The sequence below is a fragment of the Taudactylus pleione genome, unplaced genomic scaffold, assembly GCF_031769625.1.
Source record: "Taudactylus pleione unplaced genomic scaffold, aTauple2 ptg000265l, whole genome shotgun sequence".
In the NCBI taxonomy this organism is placed as follows: domain Eukaryota; kingdom Metazoa; phylum Chordata; class Amphibia; order Anura; family Myobatrachidae; genus Taudactylus; species Taudactylus pleione.
Genome location: NW_028284667.1, coordinates 9,367,360 through 9,392,924, shown reverse-complemented (window position 1 = coordinate 9,392,924; position 25,565 = coordinate 9,367,360). Strand labels below are relative to the sequence as shown.

Below are 25,565 nucleotides of genomic sequence, written 5' to 3'. Positions count from 1 at the left end.
TTACCATTCCTTAGTTGGTAAGGTTCTAAACCAAACAGAATGTTGGGTGTGTTCACAAGTACCTCAAGGACAGAGTAATTCGGGATTAGTGCCATACCCATTAAAGATAGCAGAGGTACTTGAATTACATGGGGGAAGACCGGTGGACAAGAAATATAATATATCTAGACCCCCTAGTCTTAAGCTCCACCAGTACCATGTAGATAGATCCCTGGTATGCTTAAATCTCACAAATTTCAGGAAACTGGGAGGTGAAATGAAACAATCAGACAATGATCTATTCATACAGAACTGATAATGAGCCTATCGATTCTGAACTTGTATGCAGAATTATTGCAAATGGGAGGTACTTCTGGTATAGGTATATGCGTAGTTATGACAAAGTAATGGTTGGCAGAGTATCATTAGGGTACTGTGCAAATATCATACAACCAGAAACATGTACCAGTAAAATGGGGGAAATAGGGGCAGGATTCTTTGTCAGAATAATCTGTTCAATGATAATGATGCATTCTGTTCCTTACGTTCTCCCGGATGATGTGTACTTTATATGTGGAAGTAAGGCATACAAGTGGCTCTCTCCGAATTCTGAAGGTTTATGTTATCTTGGAAGGGTGGTGCCAGATATCATGACCCTTGCACATGATGAAATGATTGGTATCCATAAAACTGCACCACCTCCATACATACACATGCAGTATGAACACTGTGACAAAAGAAATATGATCCTTGGTGAAGAACATATAGCCACACAGTTGATTAGTGAAACAACTGGCTTCCAAATTTTTGTAGCATTAGATCCCACCAGGATTACTCGGGGAAATTTTAGATATATCCAAGACCTGGCTAAATTAATAGACAACATCACCGAGATTTATGTTGACACCTTCAGGTATATGGGTAAGGAACTACAGGCTTATAAAAAGGAATTGGTACAACATAGGCTAATGTTAAACTACCTGACAGCTATTACTGGTGGATATTGTGTGACTTTGGCCACCCAATTTGGTGTCAAGTGTTGCACGTACATCACTAATAATACTAGTCACACCAAAGAGGTGATTGACCGAAAAATGGATGAAATCCTACAACTAAAGTGGGAATTTCAGAAGGACCATAATACTTCCTTGTATGAGACTGAGGTAAAGGTAGAGAAATGGTTCTCGTGGTTAAACCCTGTCAAATGGTTCACCGGTCTGGGAGAGTGGGTACAGGAGATGGTTGCTAGTATAGGTAAGCTCCTTATTCTTATACTTGTTGTCATTTTATTAATTGGTTTATGTGTCAGATGTGTTCTTACTGTGGTAAAATGTGGAAAATGTACCACCAAGGTAAATCGTGAAAATTAGATCAGGATAGTGGTGAGTGGTGGTGGTATAGGTACTAAGGTTGATAAAGAACTGCATTACAATCCTGAAATTGAATGTACCATCAGATAATAACATGTGAATAGGCTTGGTCATGTATAATAAAATATATTGTAAATGTTCCGTTAAATATCATAGATAATGTAGTCTCAATTCCCCCCCCAAACTTCCTTTACAGGTTCAATGAGGTCCCACATCCTACCAATATTCCCCTATAGATACGCTGAGTGCATATAAGGGTTGTTTTACCCTTTCTTGAAATGCATTATGGACGGTTCAATGACCAAGTTGTGTCATACCGTCTAGAACATTGAATACTAATTTATTATGCATGACTAAAAGAGGTTAAGAATAGAATGTGATAGTTTTATGTTTGCTATCAAAGGGTGGACTGTCAAAGTCAAATAATTGGATATGTTCGCTTACAATTATTATCTGACGATATAGTCGTCTATGGTCGGGTGACTTGTTACGAGGACGCTCCATTGTGTTGCGCAATCCAATGCGCACAAATGCGAATCCATCACACACATACACTGATGCACATAACACACACACACACACATATACATATATATATATATATATATATATGTGTGTATATATATATATATATATATATATTGTATATATACATAGACGATCATATGTATAGTCACATACATGTAGACACTCATATGTGTATTGACATACCTACGCACATTTGGTATTTCAATATACAGACGCACATATGCGAACGCATACATATAAAAGGGTTCCCACACATTATAGTTAATAACCAGTGTTATTAAAGGTTTTGTATGCTAATAATTACGATGTAATATGCCCTTAAACGAGATCTAAGGTTCAGAATACAGTGGACATGTCATGTTTGGTATCATACTAAATCCCTGTTTATTTGCAGACATCCGTATCTATCGGCAAAGAAGTCGCATCATGCGTCTGCTAGTTATGGATGATAGGGAGTTATGGATAGAAATGTTATAACTTGCTTGCAGTGTTGTAGCCAGTATTAACCAGTTGTTCGGCGGGAAACTACACAATGTGACCGTTGGAGGATTGAGCCATACCCCTGATGACACTGTATAAACTGACCAATGACCAGATTGACCAGAAGCAAGAACCAATAAGAACCTGTCAATTTGTCTCTTTGTTAACTCTGAAACCTGTAAGGTATATAATCTGTGTGCTGGCCTCAGTGTAGGGGACATCTTCTCTGCAACCGCAGGCTTCTGGATGATGACTGTATACTGGGACCCGTGTGCAAGCGTATGTATCTGCTGTACTATTTTCATTGCTTTTTACTCTAATTGTTAAATCTTACATCGTGTTACTTTTTACATAAATAACTTTTTGTGCTTTGGAACCACACGATTGGACTGGAAAGCAATTCTTTCTTAAGCGACTTGCAGCATTAAATAGCGACTAGTGACTGTACAGGAATCAATATATCTACAGATTATTAGTTTCGCCGGATAGGCAGGGGGAACAGTTAACCCTTAATTACAGTACATCATATGTCCCCCATACACACACGCACATGCCCTTCTCACACTACTTCCAGTCATATGCTTTCTTCACATTCTTATACACACGTACACAGAGGAGAACAAAATTATATAACACATGCATACAGTTTTCCTTACATACACACACACATATAAACTAGGGATGTGCATGCTCGGATAGGTTCGAATTTGCACGCCGAGTTCAGATTTTTCCCTCCAAAAATCGGGTCTCAGAAAGAGGCAAAACATAATTTTTCATGGACAAACATCATCATCCATGGACTTTTGTCAAGGAATGATTGTTTATCCATGAAAGATGATGTTTTGCCTCTTTGCATGAACACCAAGGTTATATTGTAGATTGTAAGCTCCTAGGAGCAGGGTCCTCCTCCCCAATGTCTCACAGCCTTCTTCTCTAGCACTTCAATGACAGCCTTCAACTTCAGAGCTGTACTGTGTATTGAGAATTGTGTTGCTAATTGTTACTTGTGTTCTGTTTATATTTTGGTTACTGTATTGTAATGTAATGTTCTGTGTACGCTTTACTGTATGTACGGCGCTGCGGACTACTTGTGGCGCCCTATAAATAAAATATAATAATAATATACTAGTGAAAGATTAAATAGAATCTGTATTGAAGTTTATTTAGCAACTGCATGGGGTAATTCATTACTAGGATTAAAGTTAGAAATTCACTTCTGAGGTTATGTACTGTACTATATACTGTATTATCTTTAGTATTATTCGCATATAAACCATCTATTACCTTGCAATTCCCGTTTATGGCGTAAAAAACTTTTTATACCATGTACATGGTCTGTAGATAACTGAGTATGATCTCAATGTTTAATTATTATGCAATAATACATTATGGGTAAGATAATCAGGGAACTTGATTGATTTGTCAAGGGATATATGGGTGGTTTCGGCCCGGTAAAAGCTTGCATGTTTAGCTCACATGGCGCTTTGGATGTTATGCATAGCATAACAATGGCAATCCTCTGTTTGGGTTTTTATGGTAAAGGACGGAATACGTAAAAAGACTGTATGGAAGATTAATAAAGTAATCTAGGGGGTCACAGATGTTGCAATATCAGAGAGAGAAAATAGATTAAAGAGGAAAATATTGTGTCATATTCCTATAATTAATTATAATCATCATTATTGCTGAAGAGAAGATTTTGTGTAGCTATTAGACCCTCTGAGAGGAGGTCGCACGGACCACCAGAAAATACTCCCTAACAGGAACGCATGACATCATCTCTGATCCCTGGCCGGGGACGATACTGAGACTCCATTCTGAGTCTCACTGTTGCAGCAACTTTATGTGGTGAGGCGCTGCAACAGTGTGTAAGTAGATGATGGGCTATTTGACATTGTTATTGATACTGTCTCTGGGCCAATATGAGTTTGGCGCGGTGGTTGATTGCTAGCTGTGCGTTCCAAAACTGTGGAATGCACAAAGTCGTATTGCTATGATTAGGAATCCAGTTTAATGTTGTACACATCCTTCTTGTTGTGGATGCTATAAGTCACCAATACTTTAAATTTACAAAATGTTTGCATAGAGTAGACTGGGGAGTGCTCTCTTTATACTTGGATGTATGTATATATATATATATATATATATATATTTATACAGTCAGGTGCATAAATATTGGGACATTGACAGAATTTTCATATTTTGGCCTCTATTCACCACCACAATAGCTTTGAAATGAAACAAACAAGATGTGCTTTAACTGCAGACTTTCAGATTTAATTTGAGGGTAATTATATCCAAATTAGGAGAACGGTGTAGGAATTACAACGGTTTCTATATGTGCCTCCCACTTTTTAAGGGGCCAAAAGTAATGGGACTATCAACTCAAAAGCTATTTCATGGACAGGTGTGGGCTATTCCCTCGTTATTTCATGATCAATTAAGCAGGTAAAAGGTCTGGAGTTGATTCTAGGTGTGACATTTGCATTTGGAATCAGTTGCTGTCGACTCTCAATATGAGATCCAAAGAGCTGTCACTGTGAAGCAAGTGATCACTAGGCTGAAAAATCAAAACAAACCCATCAGAGAGATAGCAAAAACATTAGGTGTGGCCAAATCAACTGTTTGGAAAATTCTTAAAAAGAAACAACGCACCAGAGAGCTCACCATCGGGGCTTACGACGAGACCCTAGGGTAGGGTCTCACTTGTCGTAAGCCCCAGAGAGCTTCTGGCTCTGTCAGAGCCGGAAGCTCTCCACTGACATCACTAGTGATGTCAGTATGGCCTCCCCCAAACGGCAGGCGTTCCCATGGGAACGCCTCCGTTTGGGCTGCCACCCCCCACGGCCCGCTTTCCAAACGGGGCGAGCTGTCAATCAACATCGACAGCTCGACCCCTTTGGAAAGAGACCAGCTATGAACAGCGCTCTCGGTCGTAGCGGGTCTCATGTATGCGCACGAGGGAGCCGGCTCCCTCGTGCGCATGCGCACTGGCAAAACATCAAGGCGTCCATGCGGTCGTAGACCGTATGGCAGCCTCTGAATGAAGGCCATAGCATCTTCCATACAGCAGCACCGTTCTTTTAGTGGGCCCTCAGGTCCAGGATACCTTACACTAGTCACCCCCAGGCCTATAACCTGGGTGACTAATTCACCGTCAGGATCATTGTGGATTTGCACTGACACAGCTTTAAAGACAGAGCACAGGTGCTGCTAATTAGCCTTGAGTGGTCCTCATAACCATGCTGTTTATTGCTCCATCTCTGCACAAACCTGTTGCTCCACATTAACATCATGTGAAATCATGCTGTCCCTGTCACTATATATATATATATATATATATATATATATATATATAATCCAATGCTTCGGCACTCCTCCATGCAGTGTTGGTGGGCATACAGTCTCAACTTGCTCTGATGCCTTCCCAGGAGGACAGCACCCCCAAATCGATATAGAAACAATGTCAGGCGGCAGCACTCGGAGGCTAATGACATGGTTTCTATATATATATATATATATATATATATATATATATATATATATATTTTTTTATATATATATATATATATATATATATATATCAATATGTGGATACGGTGCCAGTACATACAATAGTGGATGAATCAGTGATATCAAATTAACTCAACCACACCTGTAGTCAATTAACCAACACTTGCCCAAAGATGATGGGCGTCAGCCTTAATTCAATAATTGTGAGCTAATGGTGTTTAATTACCAAAAAAATTATGAAAAAATAATAATGTGATTGCAACTAGTTTGCTAAAAGTGCTAGTGCATAAGATAACTTACAAGCTAGTAAAACATATTAAACATAATTGATAATACAGTGATTAAAAGAGTAAAGTGCAACAGTAAATGTGTAAAAATATATATCTGTAATTTATTCTATAGACAATAGATAAAAACAAATAAATGCACTGAAGGTAATAATCACATAGTAAAACTGTACATGGTTCAATATAATGTGGACATAATGAGTGTTACAACTCACAGTGTGGGTTGCTTTCCGGTCCTCAGAAGATCCAGGCGTTCCAGGTAGTTTCCGGACATCCCTTCCACGTGATTGGTTGCTGGTCCTATTTCTAGGTTTTGGACTGTCACCGTCCTGCCGGCTATAGCTCATTCCTCCCACATCTCAGCTGACTGTGTTGTGACTCTGTGGTTCCAGTGTGCTGCTACCTCAGTTACCTGCTCCCTGGAAAATCCTCTGGCATATCAGCTTCCTGGAGAGGCCTCCGGAGCCTGATATACACCGTGCTGCTGCTACTACTCACATTCAGCTATACACATCCATCATATGTTTAGTGTGTGAGTATAACACACCATTTCTAAGCCTGCATGTATAATTATACCAGCTGTATCTTCATCAAATCTGAACTCATTTTGCAAGTTTGTAATCCTACCTTACTGCTGCAGTTGCTGCTTTCATTTCATCTGTGCACATCCTGCATATGTTTAGTGACTGAGTTTTGCACACCATTACCAAGCCTGCATGTATAATTATACCAGCTGTATCTTCGTCAAATCTGAACTCACTTTGCTAGTTCCTTCTGAGAATTCAACTTACTGGCACTTTCAGCTCCACACTACAGGTACGCACACCTGTTCCGTTACATTTTTTCTACCAGCTCGTTAGCCGCAACTCGGCCTGTGCCGCGTCAAATGGCTTTAGAGGCCCTACATCTTCATTGGCGCAATCGCCACTTCACTTTGGCTCACTAGCCACGACTCGGCCCGTGCCGCACCTATTGACCCTCAAGGTCCTACGTCCTCACTGGCGCAATCGCCACTTCACTTCGGCTCACTAGCCGCAACTCGGCCTGTGCCGCATCAAATTATTTTCTATTTTCAGGGCTGTTTGTTTCATGTACTCTGTTGCTATCTAACACTCCTGGAATTGTTGGGATCCAACCTTATTTTATGTTTTGCTGCATGTGTGTTCTATTTTGTTCATTTATGCCAGTGTTACTTTATACTCATTAAACCTTTAATTGGGTTCCAATCACCCTGTGCCTCTGTAAAGCTTTACTCGGTCTACGTACCAGGTAGATCATAAAAATGAGAATAAATAGGATAAAAAATAAAATATAAATAAGAGGAACGCATTTCGTCCAGGGACTTCTTCAAAGGGATACTCATCAGGAGGGGTATCTGTCTATTTATACCCCTCCAGGAGCTCATTAGGGGTCGAAGTTACAGTTACTTCTGGGTCGCTAAAGAAATCAAGGTTCCTGGATTTAACCCAAAATGGAGCCAGGTTGCGACTTAAATAACTCAGTGATATGTTATATTACCTCATATATTGAGCAGTATAATAATAGTCAAAAATAGCTAATTGTTTGGGTACTTCCACCCAGAGCTTTTTCTCTGCGACGTCATATCTGCATACACGTATAAGGTGAGGAATCTAGGGCGCGTCATTCTTCAACATACAGTATGTCCTTATTATTTCCGCCCTTTCCTTGTTGCGTCATTTCCGCCCTCAGTTCTCCGGGGTGCATCATTTGTCACATGTGGTTCCTCGTCACTTCCGCCCTCAGGATTCCACTTTGCTGGTTTAATTCCATGCACGTCACTTCCACCCTTCCTAATTTGATGGCGTGTATCTTATTTCCGCCCATTAAGCGCACCTTATATATTCTTTCTGTAACTATAGAGAATAAAAATAGTAAATAACAAAGTTTCATTCCTGACACCTTGTTTCTTTGTAGTGTTCTTTCTGAGTTCGTAACCTAAGACATCCTTATGGGTATTGCACAATATTCAATACAGTGGGATACACATGAAGATAAATGCAGTATTACAGGGTAGACATTGATAGCTGATATGGTATAGCTTCAAATGGACCTATTTTATAACTGAAAGGTCAAAGTCTAACCCCGTACTAAAAAAATTAGATTTGAAGAAATTACGATTATAACAATAAAACCAGTTCATAACATCCACATAAATGGATTCAAAGAGCCACACATTTTTCAGCTAATTCTAACTAGAAAGTCACAATTCAACCCAGTTCTAGATAGGATGATCAGCAAAATGGTAAGTATATAAACGTAGGTGAATAATTGGAAAAGACTAGTCTCTGTTCATAGCATCTATGTATATGGATTCCAAGAGCCACAGTACTTCTGCACCAAATTAAAGTATATATAGGTGGATAGATGGTAAAAAATATTCTCTGTTCATAGCATATATATACATATATATATATATATATATGAGTCCAAGAGCCACAATTTTTCTACACCAAATTAAGGTGTCAGATTCCAATTTGTAAATCCAGATATCTGTTCCAATCAATGTACATATATTGAAATCTTCATATATTTAAATCTTCAAGGGATACAGTATGTGCATCATGGATGGGTGTATGTGAATACAAGGGATCATACCTACAGCACCTGGTATTCTTAGGAGGTCTCCCATCTCAGTACTAACCAAGCCCAGCCATGTATAGCTTCCAAGATCAGACAAGATTGGGCATGAGCACAGTGTTATGGCTGTAAAGACCTAAATTACCCCAAATACTTTCCATACACATTCTCCCTTCTTTCTTTCTCATTTAGTTTCACTTCTCCGAGCCTCAATATCTACTAGACCAGGTCTTTCAAGGGGGGCCCTCCTCATAGTACTGGCTTGGACCATCAATGATTAGCTGCCAACTGTAGTTGGATGCTCACATGGTGGTATGATAGTAGAGAGTAGCTCATCGCCCGGTGCCTTTTTTAGTGGGTAGATCTTCATAAGAAGGGGCTATCTCATAGCCTTTATTGAATCCTCTCGGGGCCATGGTACTGAGTTCAAATATCCAGTACATCTCTCTTTTTGAAAGTAGGTTGATCAGGTCTCCTCCTCTTTCACCCAGTGTCACATGTTCTATTGCTTTAAAGTTGATCTCTTCTAGGTTGGAATTGTGCTCTGTAGTAAAGTGTTTGGATACTGCATGTCCTTCAATCTTGTTTTTAATATTTCTGATGTGTTCTTGAATTCTCAGTTTCAAAGACCTCTTTGTTTTCCCCACATACTTCTTGCCACACGTACATTCTAGCAAATATATATTGGACGTTGAGTTACAGTTCATAAAATCCTTAATATTGTATTCTGTTGATCCATCATAGTTAGTAAAGGTTTTCTTTTTTGTATGTAAAAACTTACAAATATTACAGTGCCCACATTTATAGCTGCCCTTGCAGGTTTGGGTCAGACTTTTTTGTGGTTTGTTTCTCTTTCTTTCTTACTTGATGCTAATATATCCTTAAAAATTTTTATTTTCTAAAAATAAGTTGTGGTTTTGGCGGTAATATGTCTTTCAATATGTGATCCATAAGAAGAATGTTCCAATGTTAGTTGAAGGATTTTCTAATTTGACTCTCATGGCCACTATTTGCAGCCACATCCTTAATAAAAATTTGTGTAGTTACTGTATCTTGTCCTCCTCACCTCTTAGGAACAAGTCTAAAAAATCCACTGTCCTCCTCCCACTTCGTTTTCCTCTTCTTCTCTGTACCTTCTTTTTAGTGGGGAGGCCAATCTTACAGTCTCTCTGAGTGTGGGGTTCTTTGAAATGTACAAGTTTTCTTGTGCTAGTGATAAAAAAAGGTCACTGTCGCTATTAGAGTCTTGATGTTGGAGTACAGAAATCCGATTTGATCTTGGATGAAATCTCTCATCCTGTCCTTTTCTATAACTGTATCTCCTTCAGAGGGGGTGGGGGATGTATGGTTCTCCCGCTAGGTTCTTCTCAGGACTCAAGTCTATGATGCGATCTCTCTGGTCTGCGAATTCTGCTTCAGTTTTTAATTTTATTTGACTCATAGTCCTTTTTATCCTTAATGAACTTTTTCTCCTTACCCTTTATGATGACTTCCTCTATTTTTTCTATCTTTTTTGTTAGTACTTTTTCATTATCCTTATATTCCTCCTTCTCTTTAAAAGTTTCCATTTGTGTCTCCATGTTTACAATGTCTTTCTCCACATTAGAAAGTATTTCCCTTTTCTCCTTTACAATCAACCTTTTAACTTGCAGTTGTACATTCCACATGCTGTGAAAGTTTGGCAATTATGCTGTACTTGTCTTTTATTCTTACGGCATTAGGGACCAGCTCAAAATCATACCCCTAACATCACATATAACAGAAAGGTTCTGATAATTAGGTTGCTCAATAGAACACAACATCAAAACAGGACTTCAAATGAGCAAACTAACTTAAATAAATCACGTTAAGGATGAATCTAAATACAGCTTTTTCTGCAGCACAAACGGATCTTCAATAGGAATATTCAGTTTACCACACACATTGTGCTGTGAAATTCTTCTGTATCTGGTGTCTGCACCTGTGGAAAAAGGTGTAGCCCTTCTTTTTTAGCCATCCTGCTTATCTAGAGAAGTGTGATTAACAGCAGATTCTGAGGACTTCACATTAACAAAAAGAACAGATATATATGAGCTGATTCACACCAGATGTACAATGATGTGGGATCGAGAGTTGCAGCCAGGAAATGTCTCTTCAATCGAGCTCCTATGAAAAATCTTTAGAAAGGTGGAGGGATTAAGGTGCAGTCAGATCCTAAAGGTAATGATTTCCAATGTAACTTGGATCAGTGTGTTCAGTATATTCTGATATAGCACCCCAAAAAATATATAGTGAAATTATATAATAGCGTACACTCTTTACTCATATAGGCAGTTGCACTTGCCTTATATTAGTACAAATATGCTTTAGAAAATATCACAACATTGTCCACCTGTATTTATATGTACAGTAACAAAGTGGACAGTATTGAGTCTATCTCCAGATGATATGGGTTATTGTGGACCACGGCTGTTCCAGGAGAGAAAAATTGTAATACTGCTTGAAAACTGAGATATTTTCATATACTGCATTGGTTTCAAAAAATACACTCAAAGGAATTAAGCAAATGACATGCCTTAAACTTTCAAGTTGTTTTCCCAATGTCCTTCTGCATTCTTCATGGAAACCTGTGATTATTATTTAGATTGGCATGAACTTTAGAAGTTCATAACAGAGTCCATGAATCTATAATTTTAAAAGAACACTACTTTTAATACTAAAAGTTTTCTGGATAAAAATTAAATAAATATAAAAAAAAGTCCTGGAAAATAATTTTAATTAAAAAATCTAATATTAAAAAAATTTTGTATAATAATCAAGGATTGGAGAGAAAACATGGGGGGAGATGGAGAACAGGTGGTGGTAGAAGGGAGAGAGAGAGATAGAACAGCAGAGTTTTGTAAAACAGAGAGAGAGAAGGGGCTACAGATAGGAAGAAAGAAGTGTGTGTGTACCCCTGCAATGAGACGGGTCTAAAATACTAATATTAACAAAATAGAATATAAAAGTGGACGTGGAAAGGGTGGATGAAAAAACATTATTTATTTAATTGAATATATATATAAATATACAACATTACAATTATTTGGTAGAAAATATGAAAAAAAATAGTGAAGATAATGTGATCAATTAAAATAGTTGCACTGCACCATCCGACCATTACATATAGCACCCCATCACCAGTCAACACACACTGCTTGTTCACATCCTTGATTCTGACAGCTGGCAGATACATATAATGGGCATACATCCCTGCTCTATATGGGTCTTTAAATATATTTTGTTCATAAAAGCATTTTAAGAATCAAATTAATCTGGCATTCCTATTGTTGTACAATCTTAAAGATTCCTAAGAATATACTATTTTCGAAAACCCACTACCCTTTTTTTAACACTATGTAACTCCCCTTCTCATTTGGTAGACATGTCAATCATGATTAACTTTCTGCTACTTATACTGTAGACCTCTCATACCCTACTAGCCTGAGGAAGAAAATGCGTTGCTCCGAGTGGAGAAGTATCCTTATAGTTTTTGCTTAATTTTACTCTCTTAGTTTTCTTATATTTTTAACCATTTAATTTAATGTTGTCTATTTATTTGTACCTTTAATTAAATAAGAATATTGTTATTTCAATCATCCACCCTATTCACTTATATTTTTATTGTCTCTTTATATATATAATATTAATACTTTTGACATTTTAAAAATATATTTACTATAATTTTCAATTTAAATATATATTTTAGTAAAAAAAAAATAACAACTTAGGAAACTTTTAAAACTAGAAGAACTACTGTTACCTGTTCTTTTTGCTCTATCGATCCATGATCTACAGTATCATTAACAATAATATAGAAGTTCACTACAAGCTAAATAAGGATCACAAGTTTCCTTGAAGCATACACCAAAGCATGAAAGATATCTCACTCATTTCAGCCATTATTATTTCATTTTTTCTCTCCTAGGACACCCATGGTCCACAATAACCCACATTATCTTGGGAATGAAAAGACAGACCTAACACTGACCACTTTGTTGTATTAACAAGCCCCAGTGAACAACAGTGTGCTGTTATCTGAGCTATATTTATTACTCATATAAGGTGAGTGCAATTACCTGCAGTATCAGAATTTTTCAAACAACATAGTGTATATCATTGTATTTTTTCTCAGTCTCTTTTTTGGATTTTCACATCAGAATATACTAACTGAAGACATCGGTACTTGTTACATCATAAACCATTATATTGAGGATTTGAGTGTGCCAGAATTCAATCCCCTTATAATTGCAAAAGCATTTGCAAGCCCTAGGATAGAATTACAGGAATGCAGCTACAACCTGGGATATGCACAAAATCTGAAAGAGCAGAGAAGCCAGTGGAGGAGAGATGTATCTTCTACTAGAGATGTGCAGTTCGGTTCTCCAGAAATCCTAACCCACCTGAACTTTGTGAATCCGGACAGATCCTAATCACGGTTCTGATCTCCTGAGGAGATCTGGACAGATCGGAGTTGTGGTTCTGATCTTCCCGCAGTTCCGTATTTCGGGTTTTGGATTGCAAATATTACATGATTTTAGCTGTTTTTAAAAACTTTTTTCAAGTTTAAAAAAAAAAAAAAAACCCAGATCCAAAACTAAAACATGGGGGTCAGCGGCCATCTTTATCTGCTACACATTGCTTAAATACTGTAACAGCACAAGTCTGAGGAGCAGAAGGCAATCTGCTACACACTCCTTATTCAACACCATTTTAACCCTCACCACTTCTCTTGCCCTCATTATTGATTCCACCTCTTCATCCCGTCGACATAGTCACTGTCAACATAGTGGCTGCCAGTGGTGGCTCCAGAGGTGTGGCTGCAGCACAGACCAAGATTCAAATAAGGGAGCTACATTAACTGGCCGGTGATGTTTGGCAGCGTTTGAAAAGGCAGTTGGGGTGGCTCCCCTATTTGAATCTTGGACTGCGCTGCAGCCCCACCTCTGAATCCGCCACTGGTGGCTGCAGACAAAATGTACCATCCTGTTAGAAAGAGGGGTGCCAAATGGCTTGTCCTTTATTATAGAACCTGGTACACCTGTTTTTCTATATAGTGTCCTGGCACATGTTCATGGTTTCTCTTGGGGCTCTAATTGTTCAGGCCTTAACTAGGACAGGAGCTACAAGATATGTTCTCTATAAAGAAATGGGACAAGATTGAACAGCAGTCAATTTATACTTAGGGTTGACTTAATGTATGTGGTTATTGTTGTTGAGATAGATTATATTTAGCAAGGAAAATTGTTTGCAGCCAGTCAAAGAAAGGAAAAGTCATACAGATGATAGTTCTGAATGTATTACTGGTTGCTGAACTGGTTCACTAATTTGCAAAGTCTTCATTTATTGGATCATTTATATTATTTTGGTCTAATTTTGTTTATCTTTTTTCAAGACAGAATGTTAAGTCCTTTGAAGAGCCAATTCTCCAAACTGCTGATAATCTGTGGATGTCTTGCATTTTACAATGCAACACCAACCAACAGGACACTTCCATGTTCTATTCAAGAACACAACACTTTTGTTGTATTTGACTGCAGAGCACGCAGTCTGCATATTGTACCTTATCCAACCACCTATTTGTCAAGTAATGTAGAGCTTCTTTTAAATGAAAACCTCATACAAACCATATATAAACCCTCTTTACAGAATTGGCAGAATCTTACAAAAATAGATTTAAGCTGGAATCATTATCCAAAATCAAGACTTGACAATCCCGATAAATGCAAAAGAGGTCTAGAGATCAACATTGAAACATTTACCAATCTAACAAAACTGGAAGAGTTAATCATTGATCACAATTTTCTATGTGAAATTCCTTCTGGATTGCCAGATTCTGTAACATTATTGAGTTTTCAGTATAACAGCATTTTCAGTATCACGAAGAAAAATTTCTCTACATTAAAAAATCTACAGAAACTGTATCTGGGGAATAACTGTTACTATGGTAATAATTGTACTGGGTTTTTAAATATTGAACCTGGAACATTTACTAATTTCACGGAATTAACGGTGATTGACCTCTCATTTAATAATTTAAACAAGGTGCCTCCTGATCTGCCACCATCGCTGAGGGAACTTTACTTAAGCAGTAACAAGATACAAGTCATTCAAAAAGATGACTTTAAAAATCTAGTTAACTTAGAAATTCTTTTTTTGAATGGAAACTGTCCAAGATGTTACAATGCTCCATATCCATGTGAACCCTGCAGTCCAAACTCTTCAATTGATATAGATGTTAACGCTTTTCAGAACCTCAAAAACTTGACTATGCTTCATCTAGGAAGCACATCGCTGACCTTCATACCAAAAACATGGTTTCAAAACACAACTCAGTTGAAAATACTGAACCTTCAATTAAATTACTTAGTGGATGAAATTGCAACAGGAGATTTTTTTTCTTATTTACCTTCCTTAGAAATACTTGACTTGTCTTTTAATTACAGGTTCAGATCATATCCAAACAATATTAACATTTCTGACAACTTCTCTAAATTAATATCCCTTAAGGAGTTGCATATACAAGGCTATGTGTTTAAAGAAATTACATCTGAAAATGTGGCCCCTCTAACAAAGCTAAACAAATTAAATATTATAAACTTTGGAGTGAATTTCATTAGACAAGTTGATTTTAAAGTGTTTCAGAAATTTCCAAGTTTACAAATAATTTATTTGTCTGAAAACAGAATATCACCATTCTCGGAAACCACCAATAGAAGTAAAATATTGGAAGCATTTTACAACAATCAGGCAAAGTCGATAGAATTTCACTTTTCATATAATGTTTTAGACAAAAATACCAAAGGTCCTCCAACAAAAATTACTCCATTCAATAAACTTGTAAAACCGCAGTGTAGTGCATATGGCAAAGCATTAAGCCTCAGCTTAAATAGTATTTTTTTCATTGATCCAGAAGAATTCCATTCATTTTCAGATGTAGTTTGCTTAAATCTGTCTGCTAATGGCATTGGCCAAGATTTAAATGGAACAGAATTTATCTATTTGCCAAACCTAGCGTATTTAGATTTGTCTTATAATAAACTAGATTTTGCTTCCTTCGGTGCATTTCAGGAACTGAAAAATTTAGAGGTCTTGGATGTCAGTTTTAATGAGCATTATTTTATAGTAGAAGGAGTTACTCATCATCTTAAGTTCATTGAAAATCTGCCCAAACTTTCCTCTTTAAACTTAAGCTGGAATGAGATCTCTACTTTAACGGAGTTCCAAATTAAAAGTGATTCTTTGACAGAGTTAAGGTTTGCAGGAAACCGTTTGGATGTTTTGTGGAGAAACGGTGACAGGCGCTACATAGATCTTTTTAAAAACTTCAACAACCTGACACTGCTTGATATCTCTTACAACAGACTTCATACAATACCTGATGATGCAATTACTAACCTATCCAAATGTCTTACTGAGTTGTATCTAAGCAATAACGGTTTAGTGTTTTTTGGATGGAATATTTTGAAACATTTAAAAAAGCTAAAGGTTCTTGACCTGAGTCACAATGAACTAACAATGATAACAGGACATTTGAGCAATTGTACAGATTCGTTGGAGACACTTATAATTAATTATAACATGATTCAAACTTTGGCAGAAGCATTTCTTAGAGGTGTCAGCAGTCTTACCACTCTTGATTTAAGTTACAACAATATTCAGGGTATAAATAAATCAATATTTTTGTCTGGGAATGATAACTATTTGAACATTTTAAACCTCAAAGGAAACCCATTTGAATGCACTTGTGATATAACTGACTTAATACAATGGATTAATAGAAATAATGTCACAATTCCGCGGCTAGCCACTGATGTCACTTGTGCCACTCCAGATAATTGGAGGAAGAGAGGAATCATTGATTTTGATATACATGCCTGTAATTTGGACGTGTTAGCTCTGTGGCTGTTCCTGATGTTCCTATTAGTAATTGTTCCTATGACAGCATTGCCAATTATGAAACATTTATTTTACTGGGATGTTTGGTATGTATACCATTGGTGCATGGCAAAGCTTAAGTATAACAAAGTCAGTAATTCAGAAAGTCTATATGATGCATTTATCACTTATGATGAGACAGATCCAGAAGTCACTGACTGGGTATTTAATGAACTGTGTTACCATTTGGAGGTCAGAGGAGAAAAACACATACTTCTCTGCTTAGAAGAAAGAGACTGGGAGCCGGGAAAAGCCGTCATTGACAATATTATACAAAGTATTAACCAAAGCAAAAAAACATTATTTGTTCTTACTAAAAAATATGTAAAAAGTGGAAAGTTCAGAACAATATTTTATTTGGCTATGCAAAAACTGATGGATGAGAATATGGATGTGATTGTCATTGTACTACTGCAGCCTGTTCTTCAACATTCCCAGTATCTGAGACTCAGAAGAAAAATTTGCATGAGTTCCATTTTGGAGTGGCCAAAAAATCCTAATGCAGAATGCTTATTCTGGCAAACAATGAAAGATGTTTTACAGACGGAAAACTTTAGCCGATACAATAACCTGTACACTGATTCTATTGCTATGAACAAGTAAAATATTACAATATTACTGGGCAACCAAAAGTGTGGTGCAACATATCTGTGTTATTACATTTGAGTGGAGCAAGGTATGAAGAATATATTATCTATCACAATGCTCATTGGCTTAGTTAAGGGACAGGTGTTGAATAGTTTAGTAATAGCTGGGCCTAAACTACTTCTTTTAGGTTTGTTTATTTTTTAAGTTATAGACAAGGGAGAAGATAACCGGTGCACTGGAGAAATATATATTATATATGTTGAGTCCTCAAAAGAATACCCTCGGTGCCTAATAATATTTACTAATTTATATTGGTGGTTTGGGGGTGCTACTATAGATCAGGAAGCGATAGTTTCAAATCAGGAAAAAAAAACATTCTAGACATTTAAAACAGTGAAATACTGGTTAAAAGATAGAAAATTATGTGTGTACAAAACAAGTGCAAGTTTGTTTTTAAAAATAAAATTTTACAGTCAGATGCCTCTTTTATGTCTTCTATTATATTTTTCATGCTCTGGACACTTAAAACCACCTTTTTACCTCTCTGATGCCTGTACAGGTTAGTGCTGAGGTCCGCTCATGCTGTGCATCACTCCCAGATTGCATAGAGGTCTGCTCACGCTGCACATTGCTCCTGGCTGGTGCTGAGGTCTACTCCTGAACCTTCTGTTCAGTGCCCTATCTCTGAGCATGGAGATAGCTCTCCGCAGTAACTTGCTCCCAGTGTGTCTCCCCAGCATGATGCAATACAAACTGCAAGCCAGAGTTCCCTCCAGAACAACAGTATAGGCGCAGCCATGTTGGACTCTCTCACATGATGCTCTTCCTCCACTCAGAGTGCTGCTCCCAGACCAGATGATCACAGCATCCAATCCCTTGGGAACCACCCCTATAAATTCCATTCCCTGACTGGCCCTCATTGCCAGTACAATGTCACTTCTTGCTGAAGTTACAGCTCAGTACTGTGCTCCCAGGGACTTTGTATCTGAACAGTCCCAGTCCATTATATCCAGTTCCTATATCTGGTAAACAAGTCTCCTATACCATCTTGCACACTAGTCTGGTTATAACATTGAGACTTGTTCTTACATCCACCATCGGTTCCAGCCGATACCTCCAACCATTGGTCTCATCCGATGCTTCCAACATTGGACTCATATCAATTAAGTGCTTCAATTCATCAGCGTCGGTTCCAAACAATCAAGTTCATCAACATCGGTTAAAATGGATCAAGTTCATTAATTCATCAACATTGGACTCACATCAATTCATTAATATCGGACTCATCAATTAAGTTAATCAATTCTTAAAATTGATTCAAATTCAAATCCGTCAAGTTCTTCAATTCATCAACATCAGTCTCAAACCGACCCAGCTCTTTACTTCAACAATACCGGTCACTCCGGCCCTACTCAACAATCCAGCATCATCAGTCCCAACCCGATTCAGCTCATCTATACCGTATCTTTATCTCCAATTCTCATTCCTAATAAAGACATTGCATTCCTGTCCATGCCTACGGGTCCATCTTTCTCCACTTCATCCTCCCAAGCCTGTTCCAACCCTCAGATGTGACAGAAAGTTATGCACTTTTAGCTGAATACACACAATAACTTTGTTATTGTTGCACCGAGAAAGTAGTGATATAAACAGCACAATTATTCCAGATATAAATATATATATATATATATATATATATATATATATTAGTGTCCATATACTCTAAGGTAGTTATACTACTCCACTTTTATGTATATGGAGATTACCAGTAGTACAGTATATTATCTCCTCCTAACAGGTATGGAAATTCTGGTCACCGATACATTGTTGTTATAATCCAAGGAATGTCATACTCTTAGCTTCTCATAAGCAGCAAAAATATATATGAGAGTGGTAATAGAGACTACTATCTTCTTACCACACTTAACCCAGGAGTAGATGGGCACAAAAGACACTCATACATTATTAGGTAGCCTTTAATACTCCACAATACCTGTGTATGGATATTCCAGATATTGTTTATCCTACTTAAAATATATATGAGAGTGGTAATAGAGACTACTATCTTCTTACCACACTTAACCCAGGAGTAGATGGGCACAAAAGACACTCATACATTATTAGGTAGCCTTTAATACTCCACAATACCTGTGTATGAATATTCCAGATATTGTTTATCCTACTTTGTAGGTAATGAATAAAAATAGGTTTAGTGCTATTACCTAGGTTACATCGGTTACAGCATCTAATATTATTATTTAACCATATTGTGTAGTAAAAAGTTTATTTTCAGAGCTTAATTTCTTGTAAGTATTGTTATCTTGCTCTAAAATAAATGACTGCTATATATCTCTTCTCCTGGGATGAAAAAGGGGATTAATTGCAGTTTGATTCCAGATTATACAGTATGTTTATTTGAAAACAATTCATGATAATTGTAACTTTTCAATATCATTTTTGTCAGATTGCCATTATTCATGTTACATTGTCATTTTGGTTAGAAGAAACAGTGTATCTCTTAGTGCATGTATTCAATCAGCCCATCCTAAATAATTTAGATGGAAAGTAACCTGCAGCAACCCTATATAATTCAGTGTTTTATAATAATATAATATTAGGGTTCCCAAATAGATCTAGTATCCAACACTCTATTTTGTTCAGATACTTCAGCTACATACTGTGTCAGAAAATGCTCATCTACAGTTTCCTGATTATTTTTCAAGTTGGCACATAGGAGGTTTGTGTGTACTAAGGACGTCACATGCCAGGTTTGTGAGCGCCTGTTACTTACTGGGTTGTGATTCTGACACCGGGATTCTGATGGCCGCCGGTAAATTAACTACATCCCATCTGCAATATTGTATTCCCCACTTCAAATCACAGAGATTTGAAGTGGGGAATACAATATTGCAGATGGGATGTAGTTAATTTACCGGCGGCCATCAGAATCCCGATGTCAGAATCACGACCCGAGACTAAAGATAGGCGTTTAAACAAATTGTGTAAACAATAGCCATTTAAACTTGATTCATTAACATTTTATTAACAAATTTGCATATTTATTTAAAAAAATATATACCAAATCAGGTTTAATTAGCTGATATTTACATAATTTGAGCATAAAAAAATCAACAATTTTGGGTATATTTCTAGAAATTATATTAACCAGTTAAGGGGTTAAGAAAAATAAAAACAAAAAAATGCTGCTTGCATAAGTATTCAATACCTAGTGCTGTGGAAGATCCAAGTTTACACATCTGAAACATATTGCCCTAATGATATGCTTCCATCTAGTGTGTATCTCTGAATCATTAACATTGTTAATACTGTGAATCTGGAGAAAAACTGGGAAAAGGAAAACCAAAAATCATTCTAGGAAAATTGAAAATAAAGTTACAAACATGCACAAGATAGAGAGAGGCTACAAAATAATATACAAGTGTTTGGATATACCAGTGTTCACTATTGGACCAATTGTGAAGAACTGGAATCTGCATCATACACCCAGCAAGGCAATCCATCAAACTCATTCATCAGAGCAAAAGGAGACTTGTGAGGGAAGCCACAGAGAGGCCAACTATAGCTTTGAAGAAGGTACAGATATCAGTGGCTGAGACTGGAGTGAAGGTGCACCTGTTAACCATAACAAGAGCTCTGCTTGTAACTGGCCTGTATGGGAGGGTGGTTAGAAATAAGCCATTGCTGGAAAATAAGACACATCAAAGCACATTGGGAGTTTGCCAGAAAACAGAATGACCCAGCTATAATGTGGGATGAAGATTTGTGGTCAAATTAAACAAAAAAATTTATTTTTGGTCCCAATTCAAAATGTTATGTCTGGTGCAAACCTAACACTAATGATTTCTCATCAAACATTGAACAGTGAAGTATAAGGGTGGCAGCTTCATGTTGTTGTGATACTTTTTCTTAGTGGTGACTTGGCATCTTGTTCATATTAAAAGACAGATGAATGAGCAAAACTAAAGCTTTGGAAAAAGTTCATCCTTCAGCAGGACTACGATCCCAAGTACAAGGCCAAAGCAACACTGTCGTGGTTGAACAAAAAAAAAAGGTGAATGTTCTTCAATGGCCAAGTTAAAGTCCAGATTTCAATCCAATTGAGAATCTGGAGTGCCAGTTTGAAAATTGTGGTCCACAAGCATCATCCAACCAATCTGAACAACCCAGTGCAAATCTTCAAGGAAAATGCTCAAAATCACTCTTAAACAGAGTGCAAACCTGGTATATACTTGCCACAACAGACTCATTTCAGCAAAAGGTGGTTCTACCAAGTACTAGTTGTAAAAGTTGAATATTTGTTAGGTTTTTTTTTTCATTTTTTTAAAAAAAACAAACAAGAAAAGATAAATATTTCATTGTGGGTTTGAAAATTAACTTTAAGGGGTAAAGAGAAAAAAAAAGAATTGTGTCTGGCCAAGTTTCAACATACTGGGCATCGCAGGGACTTCCATTAGTTTTTTACGCCACAGATCATAGATTTACTAAGAATCGAATTTACCTGTCTGTTTTGATTGGATGGCAATACTGATCGTGTTGTATCATGTGTAAATTCATTGACCCCTTCTGAAAAAACTCCTTTCTGTTTTTTTAACAAGTTTATTTTTAAGTTTTACAGAAGTAAATGAATACTATACATGCATAAACAAGTAAAGAGGTATTTGGAATATTCAGACCAACAGAATAGCATGGTATCATATTGACACATATATCAACAAATTATACTAATTAGAAAAAATCGTATAGAACAATAGAAAATATAAAATATTGAGAAAGTATAAGTGGAAGATAGAACCACTTAGGGGATAAAGTAAAAATGGAGAGAAAAGGAAAGAGGAAAAAGAAGTGGAAGAGTATGTTGGGGGGGACAGGGGAAGTAAAGAGGAGACCGAGTCCAGACTTACATTGTAGATTGAGAAAACCTGTTTAAAAAAATCACCATCACAAAATAAAATAAATAAATAAAAATTGAACAAATAAATAATAAGTAGATTATGATCATTAAAGTAGTAGGTTCGAAAAGCCCGAGGGTAGGGTTCCACATGGTGTGGTGTTATTACATAGAAACCAGTCACCCCAAACTATAAGAAACTTATGGGAGGTGTTGTGGAGATAAGCTGATATTTTCTCCATGGCTGCCACGTGCCAGATTTTATTTATGAGTTGTTGGCGAGGAAGGGGATCAACATATTTCCAGTGCCTTGCAATTAGGCATTGAGCTGCATTTAAAATATGTGAAGAAAGCTTATCAACATGTGGGTTAAGGCCCTCGAGTGGACAGCCAAGGAGAAAATACCAGGGAGATTTAGTCAGTGGTACTTTAAGAATTTCCGAAAGGAGGACGGTAACCTCGTCCCAGAATTTGACTATTTTAGGGCATGACCACCATATGTGTATGTAGGTGCCCATCTCGCCACAACCTCTCCAACATCGGTCAGAGGATAAATGATACATTCTGTGCAGATGGGCAGGTACCAGGTACCATCTATAATATACCTTTTGGCATTTTCCTTTATTAAGGTGGAAATAGATGATTTGGATACCCTCTCCCGCACCACAGACCATGTGCCCTCATCAGGTGGACTCCCCAGATCCTTTTCCCACTGAAGTTCATGGCCAGGTGTATCTGGTAAATTAACATACAGTAAAAGTTTATAAATGACAGATATAATACCTTTCATGAGAGGGTTGCGGAGACACAAGGACTCATAAGGTATTAGAGATCTATCAATTGAATAAATGGGAAGAGAGTTAATGAAGTGTAATATTTGAATATAAGCAAAAGTGTTGACAGAAGGTATATTATATTTATTCTGTAAGGAATCCAGAGAGGTGCATCCACCCAACTCAAGAACATCAGATACCACTCTAACCCCACCCTTAATCCATGAAGAAAAGCGGGCAAGGTTGAAACCTGGGGTAAATGCTGGATTCGACCATATAGGAGTAATGGGGGATGGATAGGACGTAATGTTAAAATTAGATTTACAGTAATCCAATATTGAGCATGTAAAGGAGATAACCAGGTGTGAGTGAGCAGATTGAGGCTTATCAGGTGTAGCCAAGCCTACAATAGTAGACATGGAGGAGACATCACACACCATAGTTTCAACTTCCACCCACCGGGGTGTCTGGGATGATGTAAACCAGGCTATTGCCTGACTTATATGGGTAGCATAGTAATAAAGGTTGACATCAGGAAACCCATTGCCCCCACTGGTGGTGGGACGACAAAGAGTCAGAAAACTGATGTGGGGAGGTTTGGATTTCCATACAAATTGGACAAACCACCTGTGTATTTGCAATAAAGTTGATTTAGGGACAGCGACAGGGAGGGTCTGGAAGAGGTAGAGTAATCGAGGCATAAGGTTCATCTTAACTGCTGCTATCCTACCTAACCAGGAAATTATTAGATGTCGCCATCGAAGAAGGTTCAATTTAATTTTTTTAAGCATAGGGGGGAAATTTGCAGAGTATAAGGTGTCATATCTGTTTGTTATGTAGACTCCTAAATATTTAATTTTAGAGGGGCGCCAGGCAAAGTTATAATTGTGACGCAGGAGATCCACGGCCCTAGGTGATATATTGAGTGTGAGAGACTCAGTTTTAGAAAGAGCAACAAACTTCAGGTCTGCAGTATAAATTGCCCCAAAACCTATAAAAATGATTGGGATAAGGCTATGGGGGGCATTAGTAGTAACATGTTAGGGGAATAGATTACCCCATAAATGGGAGGACAATGGGGCAAAGGAATGCAGTGGGTTACCAAGGGGTACATAATAACTGAAATAAAAAACATTACTTCTAGGATATAACATAATAAAATGTAGCAAAACTTGAAATGTAACCTGAGATCTGCATCAGCAATATAAATTCTTGAACCATAATGAAATTTTAAGTCCAATAAAAGGACCAAGTTACCAGATAGGGAAAGATATTAAGCGACAAAGACGTTAGGTAAGTCAGGTTACTGCGGAAGGATTAGAACTAGTGCCAACAGTATGCCATACATTCTTCGGGGCTCGTTGAGGTAAGAGCCCCACATCCTTCACCGGGGATCTGGACACTCTTGAGGGTGAGGGCCTCATGTCGCCTTTGGAAGGACCAATTGTGGCGGAAGGCGTAGGGAGTGAGAAGTGCAATTGAGAAAGTAGATGTAGGGCTTCATCTGGGGACCTTGCAGTGAGGAGCTTATCTCCTGATCGAACCTGCAGACTGAAGGGGAAGCCCCAGTGATAGCGGATGTTGTGGTCACGTAGTGTTCTGGTGATGTCCTTCATTTCACGTCGTTTTGATAGGGTAAGAGGTGAGAGGTCCTGGAAGATTAACAGCTTTGCACCCTCAAAGGCAATATCTGGATAACGTTTGGCCTGGGAGTAAACCTGATCTTTTGCCTTAAAATAGTGGAATCGGAGGATTACGTCTCTCGGCGAATCAGATGCTTGGGAGTGAGGTTGGAGGACCCGGTGAGCTCTGTCAAGGAGGAACATATCATCAGAGATGGTAGGCTCAAGGGAGAGAAAGAGGCATAGAAGATAATCTTCGAGATGGGCAGGCTCCACGGACTCAGGGATATTACGGATCCTGAGATTATTTCTTCGCCCCCTGTTATCAAGATCCTCCTGTTTGTCAGCAAGCAACACAAAGTCCCGCGTTAGTTGGATATTATCGTGTTCAGCCATTTGTTGGAAGTTAATAATCTCTTCCTGTTTCCTCTCAAGAGCATCCACACGGGAACCTATGTCAGTAATCTCAGTCTGGAGGCCGGAAATTGCCTTGTGGACTTCGTCATGGATGGTCTGACGAAAACTTTGCATCTCAGTGAGGATTGCAGCAATGTCTGCTTTGGTAGATGGGGCTGCTGGATCTTCTGCTTCTGAATCCACATCAGAAGCACCACCTAGAGATGGGGTAGAAGGTGGTCTTTGAGAGTCACTGTCCTGGTTTGCTTTAAAATAGGACACAAGGCCTTGAGAGCTTGATTTCTTGTATCTAGGCATATTAACGGAGAGGGACATAGGGTATAGGAACACATAAGAAGGTGGGCAGGGGCAGTTGTAACTTCTTGTCAGCAAGGCACACCTGGAACTTGTATGGTTGAATGTATCCCATTATATAGCGGACCTGAATGTATCTAGAGCAAATTTGGGAGATGCAGTCGGAATGTAATCGTGGATAGTGACCACTTGGTGAGCTTCAGCACAGAGCTTCAGCACAAAAGAGCCATAAGGGAATATACTGTACTGCA

At 37.8% G+C, this 25,565-nt stretch overlaps 1 protein-coding gene across 7 annotated transcripts in view; it reads left to right on the top strand.

The window, feature by feature from the left end:
- Nucleotides 1-17,777, top strand: part of LOC148514005 (toll-like receptor 8) — a 55,334-nt gene extending 37,557 nt beyond the window's left edge. For 3 of the 7 annotated variants that reach the window (XM_088481171.1, XM_088481172.1, XM_088481169.1), the window contains 2 exons: nucleotides 12,702-12,838; nucleotides 14,169-17,777. In XM_088481171.1, coding sequence (XP_088337297.1) covers nucleotides 14,174-17,314 — 3,141 coding nt within the window. In that variant the 5' untranslated portion in view covers nucleotides 12,702-12,838; nucleotides 14,169-14,173 and the 3' untranslated portion in view covers nucleotides 17,315-17,777. The remainder of the gene's footprint in view (nucleotides 1-12,701; nucleotides 12,839-14,168) is intronic. The other 4 variants (XM_088481174.1, XM_088481175.1, XM_088481170.1 and 1 more) reach the window with 3 other exon arrangements.
- The last annotated feature ends 7,788 nt before the right edge of the window (nucleotides 17,778-25,565 follow it).